Raw genomic sequence first — 27,689 nt, 5'->3', positions numbered from 1 at the left:
CTCTCTGAAATAAACAAACGAAATATTTTTTTAAAAAAGGATGCTAAGGGGTGCGTGGGTGGCTCAGTGGGTTAAAGCCTCTGCCTTCAGCTCAGGTCATGGTCTCAGGGTTCTGTAATCAAGCCCTGCATCGGACTCTTTGCTTGGTGGGGAACCTGCTTACCCCTTTCTCTCTGCCTACCTCTCTGCCTACTTGTGATCTCTCTCTGTGTCAAATAAATAAATAAATAAAATCTTAAAAAAAAAAAAAAGGGTGCTCACTGTTCAGTTGGGAAGACAGATATGCCTGAAAATGATTATAATACAAGATAATATGTGTTGTAATAGAGATGTTTTGGGTACACTAAGGGCTCCAAGAAGAGATTAGTCAATTGTAGGGAGAATTAAAGTGTAAGTCTCTGGGAAGTGATGAGTTAAGTCTTGGAAAAGAGTGGGAAGGAAATTCCAAGCAGAAGGAACAAATTATTCAAAGGACAGAAGCATGAAGGAGGGTGGCCAGCTTCTCTATATGATTGGAGTACAGAGCACAAGAAAGAAGGGCCACTGTACATGACACCGTACGGGTAGACAGAGGCCAGACCATAGTGGGTTTGACACTTTATTCAAAGGCCATGGAGAGCCAGTGAAGCATTTTGAGTTGGGGAGCAGTGTTATCACTCATCTGAGTTTTAGACCTTAATCTCTCTGGCAGTGATGTGGACTGAAAATAGCAAACTGTGAAAGGCCAGGAGGTTCAGCAGTCTAAGTAAGAAGGTGATGAGAGCTTGAATTAGCATAATTGGAATAAGGATGAGGAAGAAGAAATAGATTTAAGGTCTTTAAAAAGCAATTAATTAGGGCAACTGGGTGCCTCAGTTGGTTAAGCATCTGCCTTCGGCTCAGGTCATAATCCTGGAATCCCAGGTTCGAATCCTGCCTTGGGCTCCCTGATCAGCAGGGAGTCTGTTTCTCCCTCTGATCCTCCCCCATCTCATGCTCTCTCTCTCTTTCTCAAATAAATAAAATCTTTATTTTATTTATTAACAATATTATTTATATGTGTTAATATATTATTAATTATTAATTTATTAATAATGTTATCTATTAATGTCAATATTGATGATATTAATAGATATCTTATAGATACTATATTAATATATTATTAATATATAAATATATACTAATATAAAATTATATAATTAATGATTATAGATAAATTATTTAGATATTTATTTTATTTGTTAATAATATTAATTATTAATTTGTTAACATTATATAATAATATAATAATATTGCTAAATAAAATGTGTTTTATTTATTATATATTTATTAGCGATTAATTAGGGGAAGGAAAGTGATAAATAAGAGGTAAAATTAAAAATGATTTTCCAATGTCCAGCATAGTTGACTAGAGGGACTACTCGCTAAGAGAGGGACCTTCAGGCAAAGAGCGGACCTGAAGGGGAAGGGGCAGATTTTGTTCTGGATATGTTGAGTTTGAGGGTCTGTAGGATGTCCAGGTGAGAGGTCTAGATCAGATATGCAGATTAGGGAATTAGCACAAACTGGTGGAAATTTTTGAAGCTACAGTCTGGCTCAGTCAGTAGAGCATATGATTCTTGATCTCAGGGTCATTAGTTGGCGCTCCACGTGGCGTGTAGAGTTTATTTAAAAAATATTCTTTTGGGGTGTCTGGGTGGCTCAGTTGGTTAAGCTTCTCACTCTTGGTTTCAGGTCATGTGATACGTTATGGGATCCAGGTCATGGGATCAACCCCCATGTGGGACTCCACTCCAAGCACAAAGTCTGCTTGTCCCTCTCCTTCCCCTTCTGCTTCTCCTCTCTCTCTCTCTAAAATAAGTAAAATCTTAAAAAAAAATTTTTTTTAATCTTAAAAGTATTACAAGATATGAAGTATGTGTAGGGACAGCCAAACAAATGTATGATTTTTTTCCTGTGGTGACCTCTGAGATTATATCTTCATCATTAACATTTTGTTGCCCCTGGCTTACTAGTGCCATAAGTACATGTTTATTCACCTACTCAGTAACCTAGCAATATAGCACTGAAAGTACATCAAAGAAGATGAATTAGTCAACAATGCCAAATACTACAGAGAACCAAAGATAAAAGTTAAAAAAATGCTCATTGGGGAAAAGAAAAAGTACAAATTATACAAGCATGTAACAGAATAGAATGTATAGAAGAAAACCAAAATAAATATAGGAACTTAGTATATAATAAAGGTGTGCTATTCAATAAATGGTGTAAACAATTGAATAACCATGTGGGAAAAAAATAAGTGTCAATTTGTACCTCACACTGGGATAAACTCCAAATGGATTAATTATTTAAATAAAAATATAAAAATTGAAAACAGAAAATATGAGAAAACTCCTTTAGCATCTTGGCACGGGAAGGAAAATCTAATTATGATTCAGAGTAAAGAAGGCATAAAAGCAGAGGTTAATAATTTGACTACACAAAGCTCACAATTTCTGCCAAACAAAATAACACCTTAAGCAATGTCAAAACATAAGTGGCAAAATAGAAAAATTTTTGCAACTTGTATCACAAAAGGCTGATCCTCCTAATAAAAAGAAGTAGATAAGGAAGAGGTCAACCAGTCAAGAGAAATATCAATGAAAGATGTAAATTGGCAGGGCTTATATGTGGTGGTTAAGAGTATAGAGATTTTGACGTCATCGACCTGCACTGGGATCCGAGCTCTGTCACTTACTAGCTCTGGGACCTTGGGCAAGTGGTTTATCCCTCACTTTTCTCCTCCATAAAATGCAGATAATTGTAGTTCCTTCAGAGGGCTAAGTGAGATGGGGGCCAGGATATGACTCATAGTAGAAGGAGTACACAGAGAAAATCTATTATAAATTTCTAGGATTGGGTCACCTGGGTGGCTCAGTCGGTTAGTCTACCTTTGGCTCAGGTCATGATCTCAGGCTCCTGGGATCCAGCCCGTGTGGCCAGCTCCCTGATCAGTGGGCAGTCTGCTTCTCCCTTTCCCTCAGCCCCTTCCCCTGTTCATGTTCTTTCTCTCCTCTCCCCTCCCTCAAAATAGATAAAATCTTTTTTAAAAAAAAAGAAAAATAAATTTCTAGGATTTGGGAACCTTGAAGGGAAAAGAGTCCGGGAAGAGAACCAGCTCAGCCCCCATCTGTATCACCTTTCGTGAAGGGCAGTTACTTAGGAAATGCCTGCTCATGTCAGACATAGCTCCGGGTCTAGGGACACAATGTTTAAAACAGGCATAGTGCCTACTCTCAATGTAGCTCACCTCTATGAGAGAGGCCTCCGTCAAATGCCACAGGAGAACAATTACAAACAGGTGAATTCCATGGATGAAATTTACACTATTAACCTAGTGGAGTTTAGGAAGTCAGGGAGGACTCTGTGAGCCAATATCTGAAATATGAGTAGGAATTAAATAGGCAAAGAGTAGTAAAGGAAGGGGAAGGTGGGGTGTGGGGATGGAAATGGTGTTGGAGCCACAGAGAACAACATACACTCTGAGTCAAGAAAGAAGGGAGCTAGCCCACTGTGGCCGAAGCTAGAGTAAGGGAACAGTGAGGGGAGATGAGACTGGAGAAGGAGATAGGCGAGACTATTCAGGGCTTTAACAATCTTGTTATGGATTTGGAGCTTGATCCTGATAGCATTGGGAAGCCACTGATTGTTTTTTTAGCAGAGGAGTAACACGATCAAATTTGCATTGTTGAAAAGCCCATTCTGGCTACAGTGTGGAGAACTGTGTATAGAGTAAAGAAAGGCAAGAGAGCAACTATGGTGAGATAGAGGCCCTCGTGGTAGTTTAGGCCAGCGACATGCTCCTTAACCTATTTGTTTTCCTAATGTTACTTTAGCAGAAGACAAAGCTTTTGTTCTTACATAACAGATGTGCTTGAAATGTTAGCTATTACTACTATCTACAGTTAGAGGACAAAGGTTGAAACTTAATCCAGTAGGAAGAATGAGCAGGTGGAGGGGAAAGGATTTCATTGAGAGGGTATGGGAATCAGATTATTTCCTACCGGAATAGGAAGGAGGGAGCTGAAGGGGTAAACAGTGGCATCACAACAGAGAGAAAAAGAGGCCATGGTTCCCTAAAGAGATGTTGCTCTGGTACATGGACTGTCTGTTCTGCCAAAGTTCATCTTCCCTGTGCTTAGACAAGTGAAAATGTTGGGCAAATGTACTTTATGGCTTACCCTTGGCTGCTCTGTGTTTCTTAATGGAAAACAGGCCCAGGAGGTTAGCTATCCGTGCATGTTGCAATTCTCTTCAACACATGGAGGCGCGCCTGCGTGGCACAGTCGATAAGCGTTGGCCTTCAGCTCAGGTCATGATCCCAGAGTTCTGGGATCCTGGATCCTGGGATCGAGCCCCGCATCAGGCTTTGTGCTTGGGGGGGAGCGTGCTTCTCCATCTCCCACTCCCACTGCTTGTGTTCCCTCTCTCACTGTGCCTCTCTCTCTGTCAAATAAATAAATAAATAAAATATTTACCAAACCAAACCAAACAATCAAGTCATCACAAATGCCTAGGGGAAAAAAAAAATCTAAATCATCTTTTTTTTTTTTTTAAGATTTTCTTTATTTATCTGACAAGATCACAACCTGAGCCAAAGGCAGAGGCTTAACTCTCTGAGCCCCCCAGGTGCCCCTAACTTTTTTTTTTTTTAAAGTAGGCTCTGGAGCCCAGTGCAAGGCTTGAAGTCTTAATCCTGAGATCAAGACCTGAGTTGAGATCAGGAGTCAGATGCCTAACTGACTGAACCACCCAGGCACTACCCCCTGTCCCCCGCCCAGGAAGATTCATCATAAAAGAAATAAACTGCTGGGGCGCCTGGGTGGCTCAGTGGGTTAAAGCCTCTGCCTTCGGCTCAGGTCATGATCCCAGGGTCCTGGGATCGAGCCCCGCATCAGGCTCTCTGCTCCGCGGGGAGCCTGCTTCCTCCTCTCTCTGCCTGCCTCTCTGCTTACTTGTGCTCTCTCTCTGTCAAATAAATAAATAAAATCTTTAAAAAAAAAAAAAAAGAAACTGCTATCTGGTATTATAATGTATATAGTTTATAAGTCTTCAAATTCATTGTCTCTTCTGTTGAATGTTTGGTTTTTCTAGAGGACTTTGTAGTATAAGTCGCACTGTTTATTCTTCTTTTCTAGTACATTAGGGAGCAATCATGACCTGAATAAATCCTTGGAGAGTCTTCCGGACATCAACTCACTCTGTAGAAACCATGACACTATACTTCTGAACATATCCTTCTGCATCCCGTTTTAAATTTTAGAAAATAGACTTAAAATAGGACAGAATTTTGCTGTTATGTATGTATTTTCCCCCTTTGGGCCAGTAATACATAATGGACTTCACATTTGTTTACATTTGCTTATTTTCATTTATTTTTGCCCACTTTTTTAGAGGCTGAAGTTAGCGACTTTGGCCACTGGGTGGCGCAAATCCACAAGCATCTGACAAAAGTTTGTATATTCCAGCCCAAGGTGCGCCCATTGCTACACTCTACCACATGAAGGAAAATTAGAAAAAAGGCTTTGGGGACCTGGAATCTAAATATAGACACAGATCCAAGTTCTCTAGGAATTCAGATTAAAGGAAATTTCTGGTATTGATGACTGGTACACCAGGTCACTGAATAAGGAAAAGGAAAAAGGAAAGTGTTAGAATAACAAGAAGAGAAAGATGAAGGGATAAAGAAATATGAGAGAGAGGGAAAAAAATAAGTCCAGAGAGATAAATCCAAGTGTTACCAACAGTTCCAGGAAGGCCTCTCATTGGTTTGCATTTACCTGGTGACCAATAGCAGCTTTGATTTAAAGTAAAGCTTACCTCATTTTCTTCTAGGAAGTCAGTTATGCTCCCCTCAGCTATCCATTTAGTGGAGTGACATTATCAGCATATGTTCTGAGTGTCTGCTGTGCACATGGTGCTTTGTCAGGTTCAAAGTAATATAGACGTATACAATGTAACACAGCAACTACAGGCTTCAGGACTAAGGCAGTATACAGAAAGAGGTAATTGCCAAATCGGGGCAGGATGTGTGAACTCCAGAAATAAAATCCCATCTGAGTGTGAGGCAAGGGGGAGCCATAAGACTGTCAACCTGTCCAAAGCAAAGAAAAAAGAAGGGTTCCTGGCTTCTAGTCATAAGTACATATAGCAAATGTACATAAGTACATTTTCCTTGGAAAATGTCTATTTCTGGGCATAAACATAGGGAAAGTGCTTTGGGTCAGAATCTGCTGAACACTGCTCAAAGAGGCTCTAAAATAAGAAGGATAGGGGTAGATGATGATTAGGAGAGAACCATCCTTAAGTCCTCTCTCTGATTAGTAACCCAGAAAAGGAGGGAAGCTAATGTCCTCCTCAGGCCTTCAGAAGTCCAGACTATCCTTGGTTGCTTTGATTTTTGAGATCACATGTATATAAATGAATCACAGGTTAAAAATAAAGAAATGGCGGGGTGCCTGGGTGGCTCAGTGGGTTAAGCCTCTGCCTTCAGCTCAGGTCATGATCTCAGGGTCCTGGGATAGAGCCCCACATCTCTGCTCAGTAGGGAGCCTGCTTTACCCACCGCCCCCCCCCAGCACCACCTGCCTCTCTGCCTACTTGTGATCTTTCTCTCTGTGTCAAATAAATGCATAAAATCTTAAAAAAAAAAAAAGCAATGCTCTTTAAAAAATAAAGTAATGGCAAAACAGAATATAAAACTGTTTTGTATTTTAAGTCTTTATATTGAAGAAAGTTATGCTTTTAACACACAATCGCAATAATTAAAGTGATTCAGCAATACCTTTAAGAGTTTAAATTAGAGGGTTCCTGTGAATGTGCCTTTTCTGTCCTAAGCAATTACCCACCTTAATCTTTGGGCCTATCAGAAAGTTTTAGGGTGACTTAAGCCTTTCAAAAAGATAGAATGACTTCCAAGTTTCTCAATGCTAAGAATTGGAAAAAAAGCACAACTTGAAATTTGTGCCAACTGGGGGCACTTGGCTGGCTGTCAGTAGAGCATGTGACTCTTAATCTCAGGGTCATGAGTTCAAGCCCTATGTTGGGTATAGAGATTTCTTAAAAAATAAAGAAAGAAAAATTTAAGGGTGCCTGGCTGGCTCAGTCAGTAGAGCATGCGACTCTTGATCTTGGGGTTGTGAGTTTCAGCCCAATGCTGGGCATAGAGATTACTTAAAGTTTTTTTTAAAAATCTTAAAAAAAAACCTTACTTGTGCCAACTGGAAACACAGCAGTAATGTATTAAACAAAAAAGGACAGGTTTAAAATGGTATGGAGAATATGATGTGATTTGTGAAACGTGTCTTTACAGTGTCTATAAAGAGATTCATCCAAGTATTAACAGTGGTTATCTTTGGAAGGTGGGGTTAGGGATCCCTTCTTTCTTGTTTTTTCGTTTATTCTTTACACCTTCCAGCATTTCCTAAAACTTGTTGTAATGAGAATGTCCTTTAATGATCAAAAAACAAAGTGTGGTAACTTAATGAGAATAAATTTGCAATAAAAATCTTGCTGGCTTGTCACTTCCCAGAGGACTAATTGGCACTCCTTAGAAATTGTTTTATCAAGTTGAATCTGTGGCTGAGTCTGTGGTGGTGACAGAGAGAACTGTGTCTTGCTGTAAAGGGATCTGCAGGCTAAAAGTTCACATCCCAAACTCCATGTAAGAGTTCTCCCTTCCCTTCTGCTGTCTCTCCAGTCTCCCAGTTTTCGAAAATCCCCTACCAGTAAGTGAATGTGGGATTCAAAACTGTTAACTAATTAGGGAGTCAGAAAATGCTCCATCAGAGGAAACAAGTTGTCCACAAAGCAAAATACTCACTTTTTAAAAAAATTTTTAAAGATTTTATTTATGTATTTGACACAGAGAGAGAGAGATCACAAGTAGGCAAGAGGCAGGCAGAGAGAGAGGGGGAAGCAGGCTCCCTGCTAAGCAGAGAGCCTGATGTAAGGCTCGATCCCAGGACCTTGGGATCAAGACCCAAGCTGAAGGCAGAGGCTTTAACCCACTGAGCCACCCAGGTGCCCCTAAAATACACACTTTTGATTCCTTCAGTGAATTTCTGTAAAATCAGTACAAATGTTACCCAAATTACAGTCTTGCAGAAGATTTAAGAAATGTAAACTTTGCCACAGTTTTCATCTCCTGGGGAACCTCATGTTTCTGGATTAAAGGACATTCTGTGGCGGTTGAAGCTGGGAAGGGTGGAGATGAATGTAGGCATCAGTCCTAGACCAAGAGCTTCTAAGTATAGAATGTTTGTAATCATCCTCCTTAGTGGTCTTGGGAAGGAGCAAGCTCCCCCCCCCCACCCATATCATGGTTAGACCCAACCACAGATGGCAGGATAAACTGGAGGCAATGTTGTGAATCCGTGTGAGGTGAAATAATATACTCATTTATCCAAATGGCACCCCCAGTGCTCTGTCCTCCCCACCTCCTGTATTTCAAAACTATCATCTTCTATGCTTTGTATCTATTTCATCTCTTACAGGCTTAGCTTGATAATAAATTGGGTCTTGGAGCAAGATATTTTCCCCTGTTGGTATAGTTTTTAGAACCACTTTTTGGGGACAGTACCTGATGGGAAAGGAAGAAGGGTACAACCCGTATTTGGTTTTTTAAACACTTTTTTTTTTAAGATTTTATTTATTTATTTGACAGACAGAGATCGCAAGTAGACAGAGAGGCAGGCAGAGAGAGAGGAGGAAGCGGGCTCCCTGCTGAGCAGAGAGCCCGATGTGGGGCTCGATCCCAGGACCCCAGGATCATGACCTGAGCCGAAGGCAGAGGCTTAACCCACTGAGCCACCCAGGCGCCCCCCATATGTGGTTTTTACAGAGAACTAAGAAAACAGAATCAGTGACAGTTACATCTTGCCAAAATGAAATGGAATGCTTTCAAGACTCTAATACTACGAGCAGGACGAGTCTTATCCCACCTGCCAATCCCTTTTCCTAACCTGTTTCCTTCAACAACCGCTGTTTCTGCTTCTTCGCCAAACTCTCACCTGAGCAGGTCAGACTTGACTCAGAGTGTGCCTCTGTAAGAAAAATCATCCATCATCATTTTGTGTGGAATCCTTGTTCAAAATGTATGCAGCTACATATTGTGGTTTAGGGGGTAATGTCAGGCCCACTTGAAGAGTTGTGAGTTATAGGAAACCTCATATTCTATGCAGTCCCTTCTGGACTGCATAAAAGTCCAGAAGTCTGGACTTCTGGAATGCTTAGCGTCATGTTTCCCTCACCAGTGTGTGGATAGCTCCATGTAGGGCAGAGGCTAAATCATAAAGTGCTAGAACATCAGCCTGGGAAACAGGAACCCCTACTCTCAGCCCGCCGAGAGCCAGTGGGAGTGAATTCAGCTGTGAGGAGACAGAGGAGCTCGTAAACGGTGCCACACCAGTGGCTGCTTTGCTCCTTGGAGGCTGTGTGTCAACCGTTTGTCAAAGAGAGCAATAGGTCCGTTCATAGTGCTCAGAGGGAAGACTTTTTGTTCTCATTAGATGGGATGCAAAGATTCCCGTTTTCCGTGATGGGTGAAGTGAATCTCAGAGGCATGTGGCTAAGACAGTAGTAGTGGCATGAAGGTAAGCCTGACTGCTAAGCCCAGGCTCTTCCTAAATTGGCCTGGCATAGTGTTTGATTGTAATGTCCCTGCTGAAAATAATGAGTGAATTCACAAGAACCTGCCAATATTGGTTAATAACAGGGAAAAGACAGTGCGGTATCCTTTATTCAATGTGTGAAGCAGAGAAGAGCTTTTCAGAAGTATGTCTCGTGGATGATAGTGATCCTTGCAGCTTTCCTTGGACTTGAGGAGTTGGGAGCGTCTTGTCCAACCTAGAGATTGAAAGGAAATGAGTGATAAAGAGGATGCACATGGGTATTCCTTCATGTACCAACCCCATTTAATTCCAAGTACATATCATTTTGCCTCTTTGTTATCCAGAAATTCTAGGAAAAGTTATTGTATTTACACAGAAAGTATCAGCAAGGTACACTTATTTATGCATGAGAACCTACAATTGGTTGGACCCTATAACCCAGTAGCAAAGAGCCCATCCACCCCTTGCTTGACCCGTTTGCCTTGAATGGAAAAGGCGCTGGGTATGCAGGTACTGTGGATCCCCTTAGTACAGGGATTCTGTTTCATTTCTTGAATCCGACCCACACAGTCTCACTATGTTTGAAAAGAGATGGAGATCTGAGTCTCTGTGGACCAAATGTTTTTTTACTAATCCTGTTCTACTCTTTGTGTATCTAATTCCACGTCCCATCTGATTTTCTGTGTTCTTTCTAAAGGCTTAAATTATGAACATAGAATTTTCATAATGTTCATAGAATGTCCTTTACCTCTTAAAGGTAAGGAACTGGATGTATAGAAGGCTTTCAGTAAAATTTTAGTAAGGAATGAAAGATCTGGGTTTCATTTCTGTTTCTACCAGCTGTTGTTACACAACCTCTCTGAGCCTCAGTTTAAGTATCAATAAAATGTGGATACCTGCTGTAGCTACCTCCCACAGTTTTTGTGGGCTCAAATGAGGTAATGTCTATAAAGTTGCTCATTATTCTTTTTATCAATTCTTTTATGATTTGGTAGTTTCTTTTGTTGGTAGGAGGAATTCAATCAGTGTTGCTACTACATCGTTATCTCTAATTCTGGTTTTTTATTCCCCTTCAGGCCTATTTCTTCCAGTGTTCAGTAGAAATGATAAGGCAGAGTGGAGTAAAGAACTAAACATACGTCCTGTGATTAAATCATACCAATTTACATGAGCTCATTATCCAATATTAGCAGAAACCAGATTATAGAAAATAGTAACCTAGACCAGAGATGACAAATAAATTGGCATTGGATACCTGGAACAGTGTGATAAGAAATATTCTGATGCTGTGGCTAGATAGAAAGAGTGCTATGCTTCGGTTTCAAAAACTGAGATATAATTTACATATAACATTGTGTAAGTTTGTGTATAGCATGTTGACTCCATACATTTTTTAAAAAAAGATTTTATTTATTTGAGAGAGAGAGAGAGTGAGCGAGCATGAACAAGGATGGGGGGGAGGCAGAGGGAAAAGCAGATTCCCCACTGAGCAGGGAGACTGACATGGGACTGGATCCCCGAGATCAGGACCTGAGCCAAAGGCAGACACTTAACCAACTGAGCCACCCAGGTGCCCAACTGCATTCATTTATATATTGCAATATAGTTATTATCCTAACACCTGTATCATGTCATAATAATTACCAGTTCTTTTGGTGGTAAGGACATTTAGGATTTAGTCTCTTAGCAGTTTTGAGGTCTGTAATACAGTCTTGTTGACCATAACCACTATTCTGTGTGTTGGATCTCCAGAACTCACTCAGCTTCCCGTGTACTGTGCATTGATATGTGCAACCGACACAGAATTAAAGAGTAGGCGCATATACCATCCTGGACTGGATCATCTTTGATGATCCATTCTCATGGGTCTCATTTGAGACCCATTCTCAGTGCTCTAATGCTGCAAAAGTGGATTCCTTCTTTAATTTAATTTTATTTTTTCTAAGATTTTATTTATTTATTTGACAGAGAGAGAAAGAGAGATCACAAGTAGGCAGAGAGGCAAGCAGAGAGAGGGAGAAGCAGGCTCCCCGCTGAGCAGAAAGTCCAATGCGGGGCTCGATCCTAGGACCCTGAGACCATTACCTGAGCCAAAGGCAGACGCTTTAGCCCACTGAGCCACCCAGGCGCCCCTAATTTTATTTTTTAAAAATATTTCATTTATTCGTCCATTTATTTTAGAGAAAGAGTGCAGCTGCAGGGAGGAGGAGCAGAGATGGAGGGAGAGAGAGAAAGAGAAAGAATCTCGGGCTGACTCGGCTGAGTGAGGAGCCCAGCGCGGGGCTCAATCTTACAACCCTGAGATCATGACCTGAGTCAAAACCAGGAGTTGGTCACTTAACCAGTAGTGCCACTGAGGTGCCCCCCTCGCCGCCTTTAATTTTGAAAGTATTGGAGGCCTCATCTTAGTGAGTGTTGCGGATGTTGTAGAGAAGGCACACTTCTGACAGGGAGACTGGATTTAAGGGATCTGCGCTGTAACAGTGGTGTTGTGTCTGTTTTAAACACCAAAGGGCAACATGAGCTTAGGACGCTTGGGGAAACCAAGGGCCAGAAGGAAAGAAGCTAGTTGGCTAACTATTCAAACTTTGCAGGGCATTGTAAGAGTTAACCAGGGGCAAGGATGGGTACATATTCTGTGGGTTCTGAACTCTGACATTTTGACAATTTTAAGAAAAAGAATATGAATTTGAAGAATACAAAATTTAATACAAGCTTCATACAAGTCCCGTGGGTCCTGAAGTTTGAACGTCATTAATTTCTTTTTTTTTTTTTAAAGATTTTATTTATTTATTTGACAGAGAGAGATCACAAGTAGGCATAGAGGCAGGCAGAGAGAGAGGGGGGAGGAGGAAGCAGGCTCCCCGCTGAGCAGAGAGCCCGATGCGGAACTCGATCCCAGGACCCTGAGATCATGACCTGAGCTGAAGGCAGTGGCTTAACCCACTGAGCCACCCAGGCGCCCTAAACGTCATTAATTTCACAGTAAATCCACCTCTACTTAGGGTTATTTAAAAAATCTTAAAAAATAAGTTTCCTGGTCCCACTCCAGACATTTTGAATGATTATAGCTGGGTCTCAGAAATAATATATTTTCAATAAATACTCTATTATGTTAAGGCTGGGCTGATGTGAGGAAAATAAAACAGTAATACAAATACCTGACTATTTCCTGACACATAAAAGAAACACTGATAAAGAAACTTCATAATTGAAAGAGCACTTATATATGAACCTCATTTTCTCCAAGCAAATGACATAAACCATACAGAGACCACTTTCCTTCTTGGGCTGAGACTCAAGCTGGGATTCAGCTGCCCCAGGTTGCTGGCCTGCCTTCCTTTGCCTTCTCCATAACCGCTGGCCTTGGCATAGTTTTCTGGTTCCCCGGCATTGACTCTGAAGGAAAAAAGTGACTGGTGTTAATTTTAGGTAGCTGGTATGCATTTGGTTACCTTCCAAACCTCCTGTCAGATCATTTAAAGAAAAGTGTCATTTCTAAAGAAAACACTCTGTCTCATTGGATCCATCCTCTGTAGAGAATGTCCAAGTACAGCAGGGGTCAGGAACTCACATTCAGCAAGCTACACCAATGTGCCAGGTGCCTTTCACTCAGGATCTTAATTAACCTTCAAAAGCACCATAAGAGGAAAATATCATTAGTCCCATTTAACAGATGGGCCAAATCTTATTGGAAAAGTCAAGCAACTTTCTCAAAGCCACTCAGCTAGTGAATGTGAGTGGTAGTTCTATCCAAACCCCAAAGTCTGTGCTTTTTTCATTATGTGAACCTGCCTCTGGAACAGAAGAAGAAAGTTTTTATAAACATTTTTTTTTTTTTTAACTAAGCTCCATACCCAGCATGGAGCCCAATGCAGGACATGAACTCTCGACCCTGAGATCAAGACCTGAGCTGCGATCAAGAGTTAGGTGCTTAACCACCTGAGCCACCCAGGCAGCCCCAGAAGAAAGTCTTTATAGATCAAATCCAGGGACCCAATACATCCACAGACTTACAGGGCACGGGACTTCAAAAATGACAAACACTATAATGGCAACTCCACTCAACAACAGGGTGATAGCAATCAGAAATTTGGCCACAATGCTCCATTTCTGCCTCTTCTTTAGGTTCTCATCTGTGTCTAAAAGGAGAGAGAGGAGGAGAAGAAGGAGAAGAGAGAACCTGAGAGAGGGAAGAGATTGATACTCTGACTTGAAGTTCCTCTAGATCCCCAGACTAACAGGGGTCCAGCCTGAGGCAGAGACAATAGGCTGAATTTTCAATTCAGACTCAGAGTCAGGGGTGGGGTGGGCCTCATGGGCTCTGCTCTAACCTCCTTTCAGCCTCTTCCCAATGAGTCACCCTCCCTGGGATTTGGGATTGGCCATGATCAAGTAGGAGTGACTCTTGCATTGCTTTCAGGGGAGGAGGGAGGTGGGTACGCAAGAAGTTCTGAACTTGTCTTTCACCAGCAGCACCCTCTCGGTCTCTCCCCTTGTGCTCAGACAGACATACTCTGTGGGATCAGAAAACCACCTTTCCTGTGCTTCGCTTGACTGTAGTGTGGAGTAGGAGGAACAAAGGTGATTTGGCATTTCTTTTGGGTCAAAAGGCAAACTTAGGGATAAATGCCTTACATGCATCTTGTTATTAGTAATCTTATATTTACATCTCTCCCATGAGAACTGGGATGTAAGCTAAACAGAATTCGAGTCCTGACCAATTTAGGGAGAGCCATTTCCTAAAAACAGTGCAGATGAAAGCATGTACTTGGTTATTGTCCTCATTGTGATGATACTTAGTGTTTAAATGTTGTCCGTCTATACACACAATGGCTAGAATCCCCGCCACACAAATATGATTCATTCTGTCCCCAAAAGTGGCCACAAGCTCATTTGTGTAAAGGAGGTAAAAGATTATTAATAGTGCAAACTACATACACTGCTGAGACCTTGTTTAGAGAAGAAATGGAATGATTTTCCGATGTAAAATCCATGTAATTTCTCAGCCTCCCAGAAAATCCTAGAAAACCCAAACTCATGTTGAGGCTAAAAGTGTTTCTTTTCCTTTCTATTCTTGTCTCACCCCTATTTATTCTGTACCTTCTTTCAAAGGGCTAGAAAAATCATCAGTACTTGTAGCTTTCTCTCCTTCTGTATTCCCAGGAGATATGGAGGGGACGGTGGTAGAAAAAGTCTCCAGTGCAGCCCTCATCACCACATAGACCTTACATCGGGAGATCCCTGGTAAAAAAGCTATAAAACAAGAAAGAAACAATGAAAAAAACAACTGAGAAAATGTCATCCTGCCTTTGTTTTACCTGAACAAACCCTATTTCTACCGAGCTGATATTAAACTTCTAATGTGGCCCCATTGATCTGTCCATAGGTTTAGGGAGTAGGCACAAAATATGCCAAAAGTAAATGAGGATAGAGATAATAATAAGAGATATGGATTAAATCCCCAAGGAGGCCTTGACTAATGTAGGTTCAAAGTGAAGGAGTAGACCATATCGTGTTTGTTTATCATTTTTAAGACCGTAATAATAATGACGGAGGGTGTAACACTGTTGAAAGTTTCCTTCTTTAAAAAACTTGGCTCCAAAGTCCAAGGAATAATGTGAAATACCATAATTTGCCTTAATGCTTGCTGCAGGTCTATCTAACTGAAGTCTTAAGTCAACTTCTTTGAGAGATGTTTGGGGAAAGCAAGAGAGGTGGAGGAAGGAGAGACCACCCAGCTTCATGCGCTCCTCAATTTCATTCTTTTTTTTTTTTAGAGATTGTATTTATGTATTTGACAGAGAAAGAGACAGTGGTAGAGATTGATAGAGAGAGAACACAAGCAGGGATAGTGGGGGAGGGGGAAGCAGGCTTCCCACTGAACAGGGAGCCCAATGTGGTGCTCAATCCCAGGACTGGCCTGAGCCTAAGGCAGACACTGAAGAATTGAGCCACCCAGGCGCCTTGTCAATTTCATTCTTTCAGAAAGCAAATTTTTTTTTTTAAAGATTTTATTTATTTATTTGACAGACAGAGATCACAAGTAGGCAGAGAGGCAGGCAGAGAGAGAGAGAGAGGGAAGCAGGCTTCCTGCGGAGCAGGGAGCCCGATGCGGGGCTCGATCCCAGTACCCTGAGATCATGACCCAAGCCGAAGGCAGCAGCCCAAACCACTGAGCCACCCAGGCGCCCCAGAAAGCAAATTTTTAAGTAGGCTCTGCCCAGCATGGTCCCCAACATGGGGCTTCAACTCATGACCCTGAGATCAAGACTTGAGCTGAGATCAAGAGTCAGATGCTTAACTGACTCAGCCATCCAGGCAACCCAGAAAGTAAATTTTTTAAAAAGATTTTGTTTATTCACTTATTTGAGAGAGCGAGTGAGCATAAGCAGGGGGAGGCACAAAGGCAGGGCAGGGAGATGCTCAGCAGGGAACCTGATGTAGGACTCCATCCCAGGATGCTGGGATCATGACTCGAGCCAAAGGCAGACACCTAACATGCTGAGCCACCCAGGCGACCCCCTTTGAATATTTTATTTAAGAAAGTAAATATATATATTTTTAAATATTTTATTTATTTATTTGTCAGAGAGAGAGAGAGAGAGAGAGAGAGTGTGCGCACGCACACACAAGTAAGGGGAGTGGTAAGAAGAGGGAGACCCAGGCTCCCTGCTGACCAAGGAGCCCGATGTGGGACTTGATCCCAGGACTGCGGGATCATGACCTGAGCCGGAGGCAGACACTTAACTGACTGAGCCACCCAGGTGTCCCAAGAAAGTAAATATTTGTAAATGAATATCCATTCAGTACCAGGGACTGCTTCAGTACTTTGGATATATCTGTTTGATACATTCTAGCAAGGGGACAAGGAAGGCGGAAGCAGGGTTGAGCAGGGACAAGGAGAAGCAGACAACTGTAAATACAGTAAACTTTGTTTTTTTTCTTTTTAATATTTTATTTGTTTATTTGAGAGACAGAGAGAACAAGTAGGGGGAGTGCCAGGGGAGGGGGAGAAGCAGACTTGCTGCTGAGCAGGGATAGCCTGACACAGGGCTTGATCCCAGGACCCAGGGATCGTGACCTGAGCTGAAGGCAGACGCTTAACCAACTGAGTCACCCAGGCGCCCCAACTTTATTTTACTTTAGAAGGGGGCAAGTGCTACTGAAAACAAAAACAAAAACAAAAACAAACTAAAACCAGAGCAAGGTTAGGGAGCAGTCTGGGGGTGTAGGTGGGCGGTGGCTGGGCAACCAGCAATGCAAGCTGGTCTCCTTGAGAAAATGAGAAGTGAGGCAAGGCTTGAAGAAGATAGGGGATTAGCTAAGCACAGGCCTGAGAAAGCAGTGATGTAGGCAGAAGGGGCAGCTCTGGTAAAGGCCCTGAGGCAGAGTGAGTCTGTCTGACATGTTACGGTTTTAGGGGAGAAGCCAGGAGGGCAATGAGACTGGAATGGAGTGAACACAAGGTAGTTGGAGATGAGGAAAGTTCTAAAGGAAACAGACCTGTATCAGGAGCCTCATAGGCTAGTTTAAGGACTTTGGTTTTTGTTCTGATTAAAATGGGGATCCAGGGATGCCTGGGTGGCTCAGTCAGTTAAGTGTCTGCCTTCAGCTCAGGTCATGATCCCAGAGTCCTGGGATCAAGTGCCACATTGGGCTCCTTGCTCAATGGGGAGCCTGCTTCTCCTTCTCCCATTCTACCTGCCTGTGTGCGCTCTCTCTCTCTCTCTCTCTCTCTCGTTATGTCTCTCTCTGTCAAATAAATAAATAAAATCTTAAAAGAAAAACAAAAACGGGGATACATTGCAAGGTTTTGAGCAGAAAGAGTGATGGATGGCTTTGTTTTGAAAGGACCAGGGCACCTGGATGGCTCAGTTGTTGAGCATCTGCCTTCAGCTCAGGTCATGATCTCAGGGTCCTGGGATCGAGCCCCACATCGGGCTTGCTGCTCAGTAGGAAGCCTGCTTCTCCCTCTCACATTCCCCCTGCTTGTGTTCCCTCTCTCGCTGTCTCTCTCTCTCTCTTTGTCAAATAAATAAATAAAATCTTAAAAGAAAAAAAAAGATCACTGAACTGCTGTGTTAGAAACAGACTGTAGCAAGGCAAGGGTCAAAGCAGAGAAACCTGTTAGGAGGCTATTGCAGAAATCCAAATGAAAGATGCTCACGGCTCAAACCAGCTGTGGAAGTGTTGAGACACAGTTGGATTCTGGCCATAGTCTAACTAACTAACTTCACTTAGCTTGAGACTTGACCTAATCCAATTCAGACACTGATTCGTATTTTGTTGCTAATGATCTCTTAATCATTGCTTATTAAATCAAGGTCTGTAAGTCCTACTTGACTTGTCTAAATTACTTTCCCAAGTCTTAAGTCCATGTGAAATGGTAGTTCTTGACTTCAGAGGCCAACGGCCACAGTACCAGGCACTGAAAGTGAAATTACAGAGGAAGAAATAGTTCCTGCCTTTAGTTTAATCAGGAAGACAGTGTTGGCAAAGATAGGCAGAGATAGAGAGCCAACAGGTTGAAAAGGAAAAACAAGGAAATTATATGAAGTAATTTCCAGTATGGTGCCAGTCAGTTCTCTGAAGTAAAAACATACGTGTTTCTGAGACAGATGAGATGGAAGATAAATCCCATTTTGGACAAGTCATAGAAGTTCTCTGTATTTTGGCTTCCTTATTTCTAAGATGTTATAATGAAGTAATTCTTGGCCTACGTATTTCACAGGGGGTAAAAAGAAGATCAGAAACAAATAAAAATGAGGAAGCAGGTGTGAAAACACTTTGCACACTGAATGATATTATGATTGAAAGAAAAGGAAAAAACCTAGTGATCCTCTAGTAGAATTGTGCCCTCGAGCCACAGGGATAATGGTATTTCAATGTGGCATGTCTTCCCACCTCCTGGGAGCCACTGTTTCAAAATCTCCTTAATAGGCTTCCTCTGTCAGTGTATTTTCAGTTCTGCCTAAACTTTGAAATTAATGTCCATCTATGTTGGCAGGTGTTTTAGGTCTCATCTGCTAGGTAACTGAGCATTAAGGTGGAGCACATCTGTAATAGAACCACTGCATTCCCAGTGACAATGGAATTACAATATTAGTTTTTTGTTGGCTAAGGATATTTGAGCAAGAATGCCCCCCTTTCAGGGGATGTACAAACTCCAAATCTATGAAATGAATAACTTAGCAGATGATGCTTTGCTTTATTACAAAATAATGTATTTTAAATAGGGAACATTAGGTACAGTATATTTGAGTGGAAATCTCCCTTGGAGATTATTCTGTACTAATACCAGCAGGTTGAAAGCTCTTATTTGAGTCGCCTTACATATTGCTGTTGAGTTTGTGCTTCCGATCTAAACCTCCCTTTATATATGTAGAAATAATGTCATCTAGTCAAATCTCTGGTTTGTAGCTGTAGAAACTGAGCACTGGAGAAATTAAGTAACTTGTCAGAGATGATAACTAATATCAGAATAAACACTCATTTGATGTTACTCCTCCTACACCCTAGTTTCATATGGGGAAATCAGTTCGCACTCATCATGGGGCATCTGGGTGGCTCAGTGGGTTAAAGCCTCTGCCTTCAGCTCAGGTCATGATCTCAGGTCCTGGGATCCAGCCCCGCATTGGGCTCTCTGCTCATCGGGGAGCCTGCTTCCTCCTCTCTCTCTGCCTGCCTCTCTACCTACTTGTGATCTGTCTGCCTGTCAAATAAATAAATAAAATCTTTAAAAAAAATCAGTTTGCACTAATCAAATTCCAAGGAGCCTAATCTATATACTAAAATGACATTTAAAAAAACTTACATAGGGGCACCTGGGTGGGTCAGTGGGTTGGGGCCTCTGCCTTTGGCTCTGGTCATGATCCCAGGGTCTTGGGATTAAGCCCCATATCAGGCTCTCTGCTCGGCGGGGGAGCCTGCTCCCCTCCCCCCGCCTGCTTCTCCACCTATTTGAGATCTCTGTCTGTCAAATAAATAAATAAAATCTTTAAAAAAACTTACATAGGAGAATGTATCCATCAAACAGATCAGGTAGGATTTTTTTTTCTTCTAGGTACCCTGTTCTAAACATATGCATTCTTTTGAAATCTAATTAGAAATTCTAGATTTAGGGGAACCTGGGTGGCTTAGTTTTTAGCTGTCTGCCTTCAGCCCAGGTCATGATCCCAGGGTCCTGGAATCAAGCCCGGAGTTGGGATTCCTGCTCAGCAGGAAGCTCGCTTCTCTCTCTCCCACTACCTCTGTTTATGTTCTCTCTCTCTGTGTCAAATAAATAAAATCTTTAAAAAAAAGAAATTCTAGATTTACATAGAATCTGAGCAATAGGAACTAGATGGTATAAACTATACCATAAGTGAAAAAGACCCAATGAATCATCTCTGTCCACCAGAAAGAAATTTGGGGATATTTATAATAGAAGATCTTTTCATTGACCTAATTCCATAAACAGTAACAAATAGTCTCCATCTGACATTTTTCTACATTCCATGTTGAACCACATCTTCTTTATTTTTTTTTTAAGATTTTATTTATTTAAATGAGAGACAGAGATCACAAGTTGGCAGAGAGGCAGGCAGAGAGAGAGAGAGAGAGAGAGAGGAGGAAGCAGGCTCCTCGCTAAACAGAGAGCCCAATGCGGGGCTTGATCCCAGGACCTTGGGATCATGACCTGAGCCAAAGGCAGAGAGAGGCTTTAGCCCTCTGAGCCACCCAGGTGCCCTTTGACCCACATCTTCTGATGACTGTTGTAGTACATTATCATCCTTCCAGTTTCAAATTCCTACTTTGCTCTGGGAACATTTTCATAAATTGTCTTCTGATTGCTTCTGGGACATCCTCTTGTGCAGACTGAGAGTGTGGTATTTTCAGAGGGCATCTCATTTATGACATTGTGTATTTGACAATTTATTTAATTTGTATTTCTACGCTACTTGGTATCTCTCACATCCTGGTATTCAGTGTAAATTTAAATTCAGAATGGGAAGTTTCAAACTTATAAATGGAATGATATTTCAAAAGTCCATTCATAAGTTGGTTGTTTGGAATTCATCATTATTCCATAGAAATGTGTCATGAATGTTGATTAGGTCCACAAACTAGCCAACAAACATCCATTTAATCTCTTTGCACAGCTCAAGTAGTACTGGGTATTAGCTTACATTCTGCATTCAGGAACCAACCACCATGCCATGAAGGAAGGAGGAAGAAACGTGCCCATAGCAAATTTTTGAATTAGGTCAGGTTGATCTCTGGCATCCCTCCACCTCTTTAATCACCCAGTTTCCCTTGTCCCAAATTTCTAAGAACTAGTGTCCTTAATTGTCTGGACTCCTACAATGCATAGCACTATATCCAAGAAAAATCCATCCTGCACAGAGTGCTCTAGACTCCAGAGTGACTTAAATTCACTAATATTGACACCTGCCATTGGTGCTTCAAAGGGGGTGACTCCGGGGGTGTGTGTGTCATGTGTTAGGTAAATAATCTGGTTGAATTTCTTTATATTAATATTGGGTAACCAAAACCCCCACATGCTGTCAGAATTTTTTCAGTTTTTAATAAGAGTTTGTTTTTCTTCCCCACACAAATTGTTACCATATGAACTTTAGAAAGTACAATAAAGGGAACAAAAACATTCATACCATGCGAGGATATATAATTTCCTATACCACACATCCCAAGAATCTATCCACTTATTTCCCAATCTCTAAACATACTGTAGTTTTTAAAGTTTTTTTTCCCCCCATTATTCTGCCTGGGAACTCCCCAGTTTCTCTAAAAGTGTCAAGTTTTATTTTATTTTTCCAGCAGTGTAGCAATAGCATCTAGGGGATTGCCTGTATGTAAAGGGAAACTGCCAAAATCTGCTTGACAGAAAGAATGGGTAGGGGGAGGAAAGGAGGGTAGAACAGAGAAATTCACCTGATGTCAAGAACCATTGCCCTGGGGCGCCTGGGTGGCTCAGTGGGTTAGGCCTCTGCCTTCGGCTCAGGTCAGGATCTGAGGGTCCTGAGATCAGGCCCCACATCGGGTTCTCTGCTCAGCAGGGAGACTGTGTCCTCCCCTCTCTCTGCCTGCCTCTCTGCCTACTTGTGATCTCTCTCTCTGTCAAATAAATAAATAAAATCTTAAAAAAAAAAAAAAAAAAAAAGGACCATTGCCCAGCCGCTTAGGGGGAACAGGCATTCCTTCCCTGGGTGGAAGGGCAAAATGGAATCACTGGGATGGAGGGTAATATAGCAGTAGCTGGCAAACCTTTGATGCAGAAGTTCTACTTCTTGGAATTTCATCAGGTTGATAACTTGCAGGTACACAGAGAAGAATGGATAAGGTCATTGCTTGCAATATTGTTTGTGTTTATAGATGATTTGAAACCAAAATATCCATCGATAGGGAACTTGTGGAATAAATTATAGTACAGGGGCACCTGGCTGGCTCAGGTGGTAGCATGGGACTCTTGATCTTGGGGTCATGAGGTTGAACCCCATGTTGGGCTTAGAGATTCCTTAAGGAAATAAAAAAATATAGTACAGGCATATAAAAGGAGTACTGTACAATTTTTGAATAAGACAAAGTTATACATACTGATATGCAACAACCTGTACAATACATTGTTAAATGGAAAAAAGGTATAGAATGGGGTGTATGGTATGATACCATCTAGGTTTTTAGATATGTATATTCATATGTGCTCAGAGTAGGAAGGAAATTCAGCAAGTTGGTAATAGCGTTCCGTAGAAAACTAGAAGATTGAGAGACTGGAGTAGGAGGGAGACCGACTTTTCACTATAAATCTGTGCTGTTTAAATATTTTACTGTCTGCATTCAAAATTAATTCAAATAACCATTATCAAAAGAAGACCCATCAGAAATGGAAATCACATGAAAATCCCAGCATTGTCAGGGTTAGAGGGCCCATAGAGATTAAAAACTGACTTTCAGGGTGCCTGGTGCCTCAGTGGGTTAAAGCCTCTGCCTTCGGCTGAGGTCATGATCCCAGGGTCCTGGGATCGAAACCTGTATTGGGCTCTCTGCTTAGCAGGGAGCCTGCTTCCTCCTCTGTCTCTCTGCCTGCCTCTCTGCCTCCTTGTGATCTCTGTCTATCAAATAAATAAACAAAATCTTAAAACAAAACAAAACAAAACTGACTTTCAGAGAAGACCCAGGTTTGCTCAAGGAGAGGATAATCCATATCCTTGAGTCCGTAGCTACTACTAAGCCCCACCCTGCTTCAAGGTTGTCAACTAAAAGTCAGTGCCTATCTCCATCTCATTTTCCAGTCTCACCTTGGCCTGTGAGAAGGGATCCAGTCTGAAACTTGGTTGTGGAGGTTAAGTGACACTTTGGGGAGGCAGTGCTGTTTCTGCGGGGAACAGCGATGACTCTCAGGTTCTTCAGAGTCTGCTTGACCTTTGACCCTTTCTCTGAATACACAAGGTTGACTTTGACTTTGCTCCCAGACCCAAAGCACTGCAGCGTAGCCACAGTCTGATTTTGAATGAAGGTAGACATTTTGGCTTGTGCCTGAGCCTCTGGAAGGAGAAAAGCCAGATAGAAAAATGAAGCTGGTTGTTAATCTGAATGGTACCCAGCTGAATATCTTCCATTCGTGACCCCTGTTAAAACTCCACTGCTGGGTGCCTGGGTGATTCAGTGGGTTGAGCCTCTGCCTTTGGCTCAGGTCATAATCTCAGGATCTGGTATCAAGCCCCGAATTGGGCTCTCTGCCCAGCAGGGAACCTGCTTCCCCCTCTTCTCTCTCTGCCTGCCTCTCTGCCTACTTGTGGTCTCTGTCAAATAGATAAATAAAATCTTAAAAAACAAACTCCACTGCTGTACTTGCTTCTCTTTAGTTCACTTCTTCCTCAACATTTGGTTTTGGTCCTAAGTGTAGAAGCCCTGCCTTTCCTCCTTCCTGCCATGGGTCTCATGAAGATAGGTGTCTGCAGTAAATTCAGCCCAGGGAAAAGCTTCGAGGTTGTCTTCTCCAATGCAGAGAGGGTTACACGCTGCCTCCTTCTCTTTCTTTGCCCTCAGCTGTTTGATTGGTACAGCCATGTCTTAGTTAATAAGTATTAATTTAAAAATTGGTTTCCAGAAACCCTCTGGAGGGGATACATATCTTTAAAATCGGATATTCGAGATCTGGGATAGGAACTGGGGAAGACAGTCCTCTTTTAGGTGTAAAGATTTTCTAGAATGGCAAGGTGATTTTTCAGGCAGGGCCCATTCCCTACCTTGCGTGAGCACATCCCCGGTTCTTCTCGCATCCTTTGGGAAGAACCCAGGCAGCTGTTCCACATGGCAGCTGCTATCTCTGAGCCCTGGAAACAAAAAGAGGAAAAAGGTCAGGACTTACAATTTATTGGGTACATTTAGAATTCCAGGTACTGGAGAGGGGGGTGCAGAAGAATGCAGTCTTTTCTCATCAAGCTGGCAATGGGGCAGCTCAAACACTATTTAAAAAAAAAAATTTTTTTTTAAATATATACAAGTAGGGGGGCGCCTGGGTGGCTCAGTGGGTTAAGCCGCTGCCTTCAGCTCAGGTCATGATCTCGGGGTCCTGGGATCGAGTCCCGCATCGGGCTCTCTGCTCAGCGGGAAGCCTGCTTCCCTCTCTCTCTCTCTGCCTGCCTCTCCGACTACTTGTGATTTCTCTCTGTCAAATAAATAAATAAAATCTTAAAAAAAAAAATATATATATATATATATATATATACAAGTAGGAGTTAACCTTGTACAAGGAAAACTGAGTACCAATCCATTACACTTAGGGGGGAAAAAGGTGAATGCGAGTTAAACAGAATTATAAGTTAATAAAAAGACTAATCAACCCAATCCTTCAAACGCTGCTTGTTATCTCTTTTCCTTCTTGTTCTATCTGCCTTCTTATATTAGAACTTTTGAAAATTTGTTCAGTGTAACTCTTAACAAGGTCTCTTCAGGTTTCCATGGAACCAAGGACTTAGATTATTTATGCTTTTTGGCACATAACTCACAGGATGTTGTGAGTCTTCTTCATCCATTAAATTTGTTATTGCTGCCCCTTGAGCTGTTTGGCCATAACTCTGATTAGCTAATTTTAGAGATGAACTGTTCGGACGCCTTGAAAAAGCATGTTTTAAATAAACAGTTATCAGAGAGCAGCAAATGGTGCCATTCCAGCCTACCCGCCCCCCTTACCCCTCCTTACCCAAGAGCAACCCCATCTGTTTGGATGTGCTACCTTAAAAAAGGAAGACAGCGTCTTATGAGGGTTATGAATTTGGGAGTCGTAGGTGTTGATAATACTGAAACTGTGACAGCACCCTCTGGTAAAGAAAGCCATCTAACAGTGAGAGCACTTTCAATGTTCCTTACATGAATAAGACAGAAGAATGCGTCACATTTTCTGTAGACTCTCACCATGGGGTGCACTTGGGAGGCCAGTCTGTTACGCTCAGGTCATGATCCCAGCATACTGGGACAGAGCCCCACTTCCAGGGGAGTCTGCTTCTCCCTCTCCCTCTGCTCCTCCCCCGGCTCATGCTCTTTCTCACTCTCTCAAATAAATCGTAAAAAAAAAAAAAAAAAAAAAAAAAAAAAAGTGTGGAAGGGGGGGTAGAATTCTCATCACGGAACAGCTATCTCTGAGTTGAAATAAGTTATAATCCTACCTAGAAGCAAGAAAATTCATGGGATGACTTTAAATCATCACCTGCTGAGTATTGGCTGTATCTCAATCTGGTAGAATAGTCCCCCATATCCTAGGTCTTTCTTTGGATTTCTAAGATACTAGACTATTGAAGTACTTACCTTTCTTGCTGACATCATAGGACGTAATGATTAGGCTGAAGACCAAGATGGTATCCATCTTAGCTGGAGCACATGCTCACAGCTCCTTCGTCTTCTTGCTAGGGGCTTGCACTGCCCTGGAACGAATTTTGACCCTGGGAGAGTCTGGTTCCACCCTAATTATTTTTGCCCCATTTCCTGAAGACCTAGGAATAGAGCTGATTGGGGAGAAGACCAAATGAGCTTGTTAATGATTGACTCAAAAAGTCTTCCTCCGACTTCATAGCTGGTGCCGACATAAGGAACTGTAATTACTTAGAGGTTTCCCTAGAAGGACATAAACACCCAGTGATATGCTTTACAAACACTTGTACATGGACACGTAGACATTCACATGCATGCTTGCTGACACGAGCACATAGATTTATTCACTGACATAAAGAGATGTAGAGATTGGGGCGCCTGGGTGGCTCAGTGGGTTAAGCCGCTGCCTTTGGCTCAGGTCATGATTTCAGGGTCCTGGGATTGAGTCCCGCATTGGGCTCTCTGCTCAGCAGGGAACCTGCTTCCCTCTCTCTCTCTGTCTGCCTCTCCGTCTACTTGTGATTTCCCTCTGTCAAATAAATAAATAAAATCTTAAAAAAAAAAAAAGAGATGTAGAGATTTCTATTAAGGGAAGTGACTCAAGAATAGAGCGCGCTTGGGTGGCTCAGCTTATTAAGCATCTGCCTTTAGCTTATGATCCTAGGGTCCTGGGATTGAGTCTTGCATTGGGCTCCTTGCTCTGCGAGCGTGCTTCCTCCTCTGCCTGTCACTCCCCCTAGTTGTGCTCTCTCTCTGACAAATAAATAAATAAAATCTTTATTTTTTAAATTTATTTATTTATTTATTATTTTTTAAAATTTTGTTAGAGAGAGAGAGACAGAGCACAAGCACAGGCAGACAGAGTGGCAGGCTAGAGGCAGAGGGAGAGAGGGAAGCCGAACAAGGAGCCCGATGGGGGACTCGATCCCAGGACGCTGGGATCATGACCTGAGCCGAAGGCAGCCGCTTAACCAACTGAGCCACCCAGGCGTCCCTAAAATTTATTTTTAATTTTTTTATTTATTTACTTGACAGAAACAGAGAGGGAACAAAACTTAAAAAAAAAAAAAAAAAAGAATGGAGCAGGAAACTAGGACCGAATGAGTTAGTGGACTACACTGGAGAGAGTACAGGACTAGGAACTGATAGACTTGAGTTCCAGCATAAGCCCTGTTATTAATATCACCTCGAGAAAATTCCTTGACATCTCTGAATCTCTGTTTTCTCCTCTCTAACTGGAGAATTCTGATCATAATCTCTAGAATTTATTCACAGCTGTACATATAAACTTTAGCTTAGATGTATCTACCTAGTTTTGCAAATTTTCACACCCACGAGTAGACCACATTGCCATGGCTATTGCACTAGGTAAGTGATACTGTCTGTGATTTGGGAAGGTTTTCCTAGACAGATAACCATTGTTGAAGAGTTTTCTAACTTTTAGCAGAGAGTTTACATCTAGTGTAACACTCTGTAGACTTTGTGATTGCAAAGACAGATCATACAGCAGAAATGAATATCTTTTTAAAAAAATATTTTCTTTATCCATTTGACAGAGAGAGACAGCGAGGGAACACCAGCAGGGGGAGTAGGAGAGGGAGATCAGGGAGCCTGACATGGGGCTTGATGCTAGGACCTTGGGAGCATGACCCGAGTTGAAGGAAGACGCCTAAATGACTGAGTTACCCAGGTGCCCCCAGAAATGAAGATCTACGCAGATCTGCTGCTGAAGTCACGAACCTCTGCAGTCTTTCTACTCACTCTAAATTTTCTTCATTGGAGCCAACATAGGTCTGGCTATGCATAAGAAGGTCTTGGAGCCTGACACTCTGATAATGATGTGAAGGGAGCTTGACTCAAGGGATTTTTCATGAGGGAGTTCATGAGATCTGAGTCAAATTATAATTTATTTTTAGAAATTTTTTAAAAAGATTTTTATTTATTTATTTGACAGAGAGCACAAGTAGGCAGAGAGGCAGGCAGAGAGAGAGGAGCAAGCAGGCTTCCCGCTGAGCAGAGAGCCCAATGCGGGGCTTGATCCCAGGACCCTGGGATCATGACCTGAGCTGAAGACAGAGGCTTTAACCCACTGAGCCACCCAGGCACCCCCAAATTATATTTTTAAATATTACCTTGTTTCTTGGCATTTTAATTCAGGTTGAAATCTGGCTAAATTGAATTCAGGGG

At 42.0% G+C, this 27,689-nt stretch overlaps 2 protein-coding genes across 5 annotated transcripts in view; one reads left to right on the top strand and one right to left on the bottom strand.

The window, feature by feature from the left end:
- The window catches only part of ACACA (acetyl-CoA carboxylase alpha), a 284,911-nt gene that overhangs the window by 8,829 nt on the left and 248,393 nt on the right, over positions 1–27,689 (top strand). The gene's annotated exons all lie outside the window — the stretch shown is intronic.
- On the bottom strand, positions 8,696–25,794 carry C16H17orf78 (chromosome 16 C17orf78 homolog). 2 transcript variants are annotated; one of them, XM_059378793.1, is made up of 7 exons: positions 25,440–25,794; positions 23,882–23,968; positions 22,931–23,176; positions 14,736–14,888; positions 13,650–13,774; positions 12,897–13,031; positions 8,696–9,867 (listed from the first exon to the last, which is right to left on the bottom strand). In XM_059378793.1, the coding sequence occupies exons 1-7, from the start codon at positions 25,495–25,497 to the stop codon at positions 9,790–9,792; spliced, it is 882 nt and encodes a 293-aa protein (XP_059234776.1). In that variant the 5' UTR covers positions 25,498–25,794; the 3' UTR covers positions 8,696–9,789. The 2 variants fall into 2 exon arrangements, with proteins under 2 accessions (XP_059234776.1, XP_059234777.1); XM_059378794.1 differs by lacking the exons at positions 8,696–9,867; positions 13,650–13,774; positions 14,736–14,888 and having other exon boundaries at positions 12,943–13,031.

Source organism: Mustela nigripes, chromosome 16 (genome assembly GCF_022355385.1).
Source record: "Mustela nigripes isolate SB6536 chromosome 16, MUSNIG.SB6536, whole genome shotgun sequence".
NCBI lineage: Eukaryota > Metazoa > Chordata > Mammalia > Carnivora > Mustelidae > Mustela > Mustela nigripes.
Note: the sequence above shows the minus strand (reverse complement) of the source record. Positions and strands in the feature narration are given on the sequence as shown.